The sequence below is a fragment of the Echinops telfairi genome, unplaced genomic scaffold (genome assembly GCF_000313985.2).
Source record: "Echinops telfairi isolate 266 unplaced genomic scaffold, ASM31398v2 ScPeMD7_3533;HRSCAF=4204_1, whole genome shotgun sequence".
NCBI classification, from domain to species: domain Eukaryota; kingdom Metazoa; phylum Chordata; class Mammalia; order Afrosoricida; family Tenrecidae; genus Echinops; species Echinops telfairi.
Window position 1 is genome coordinate 21,076,798 of NW_022107432.1, and position 1,871 is coordinate 21,078,668.

At 43.7% G+C, this 1,871-nt stretch overlaps 1 protein-coding gene across 8 annotated transcripts in view; it reads left to right on the top strand.

Moving 5' to 3' along the window:
* The window catches only part of SUPT3H (SPT3 homolog, SAGA and STAGA complex component), a 442,749-nt gene that overhangs the window by 331,427 nt on the left and 109,451 nt on the right, over positions 1 to 1,871 (top strand). For all 8 annotated transcript variants that reach the window (XM_013006777.2, XM_045294851.1, XM_045294852.1 and 5 more), the window contains exon 7: positions 540 to 652. In XM_013006777.2, the coding sequence (XP_012862231.2) occupies positions 540 to 652 (113 nt within the window). The remainder of the gene's footprint in view (positions 1 to 539; positions 653 to 1,871) is intronic.

Below are 1,871 nucleotides of genomic sequence, written 5' to 3' on the forward strand. Positions count from 1 at the left end.
ACATCCAGTTTTTGTATTTTCTTTTGGTCATGATAGTTTCTGTCTTGCAGTCTTTTCTTTCCACAAGAATTAAAGTTGCCTCCAGCACACTAACCCTTCAGATCACTGTTAAAATCTATCCCAGTTCTTAGCGACCTTACAAGACGGGGTAGAGAGAACCGCCCTGGGGTTGCTGAGACTGTTGTCTTTGCTGGAGCAGAACGCCTCTTTCTCCTGGTTGTTCCACACGCTGTGACCAACTAGGACCTGTTCTGAAGCATGGGAAGCATGGGAAGCCTGAGGTGGTTGAATAAGCAGTGAGATATTGATGTAAACATTGCTATAAAATCAAGGACCCAGATCCATAAGGGAGGGTTAGGGCTCATTTCCTGGGGCTCACGTAGTGAGGGATGAATCACATGTTGAAAACGGCACATTCTGCATGCAGTTTTCACCTTCCGGGTTCAGCGAGCCGTTTTCATTTTATGGACGTTATATGGAATCTGAAGGCACTGTTGAAAAGTTACATTTGCAACAATTTTTTTTTTTTTTAACGTTAGCCAAAAAGGCCTCCAAATTCCGAGACTGGTTGGACTGCAGCAGTCTGGAGATAAAGCCCAACGCTGTGGCGATGGAAATTTTAGCGTACTTGGCATACGAAACCGTGGCACAGGTAAGAACTTCAGTCTGTTGTATCAGACCATACGTGACCATTAAAAGTTCGTTGAACGTTTGGCTGCTTTCTCCACATCCCTGTCTGTGACCGCTTCTTCTACCTGTCACTTCTGGACCCAGCACGAGTCTAGCCGTGGGTTTTCTCGGCAGGTTGTTGCACCCTATTGTCTGGACTTGAGTGCCATTCTGTTTCTTGGCATTCTCGGCTTTGGTGGGTGTTTGGGAAAAGTGACTGCTGGTCTCAACTTCCTCCTTGCTAGGACCAGAAGTGCAACTTACTTCTTGATATTGAACTTCAGACTCACATCTCCCTTAAAGTGTATTTTTCAACCCTGAAAACCACTGTTTTAGTTAAATGATACAGATCTCTCAAGTGCTTACCAAAACCTGAATCAGAAATCTCTGCCGGTAGACTGATTTCTGCAAAGCATAGTGCGTGGAAGCAAACATCAACAGCGCTCTGGCATTTGTTTAAAATGCAAACATCTCGGAACACCTACTGATTTCTACTCTGGACCAACCAAGAGCCCAGGAATCTGTATTTTTTAAAGTGGTCCTCTTGAGCTTGCACTTCATCATTTGAATCTAAAAACAACTTGTTTTTTACAGTGTGGCCCGGTTCAATACTTGCCTTTGTGAAATGGTCACTGAAGATATGTACGAGGGTACCCCCCACCAAAAAAAAGCAGAGCTTTCATAGTATGCATTTTTCCCACTAGGCGAGCATCAAGCAACTCGCTCTAAGTTAGTGCACCCAGTGGCATCGCCTGGGAAGGTTCTCTCTGGTCACAGTGAATTTTTTCATGAAAGCAGTTTCGCTCGAACCTAGTCTTTTGTGATGACCAATTTAAGAGAGCAGCATGCAACTGTAAAATTTTGTTTCCTGTTCAGGAAAAATGCCACAGAGACTGTTGTGATGTTGAACACAGGTTATAAGGACAACGCCAAGGGAAAGACTCAAGTGTACGAGTGGTTTTCTCGTTTCTAAAAAGGTGAAATGTCAGTTGATGAAAAATCTTGTTCTGGACATTCGTCAACTTCCAGAATGGATAAAAATGTCAACTTGAAGTGCATTTGGAGTTTGTTCCACCGGGTCAGGCTGTTAATCAAGCTTTCTATTGAGAGGTTCTGAAAAGATAGCGTAACAGTGTGCAACCAAAAAAGCCCTGATTTACCGGTCTGTGTGATCACGAGGTGTCAATGAGATAAGGTTTCAG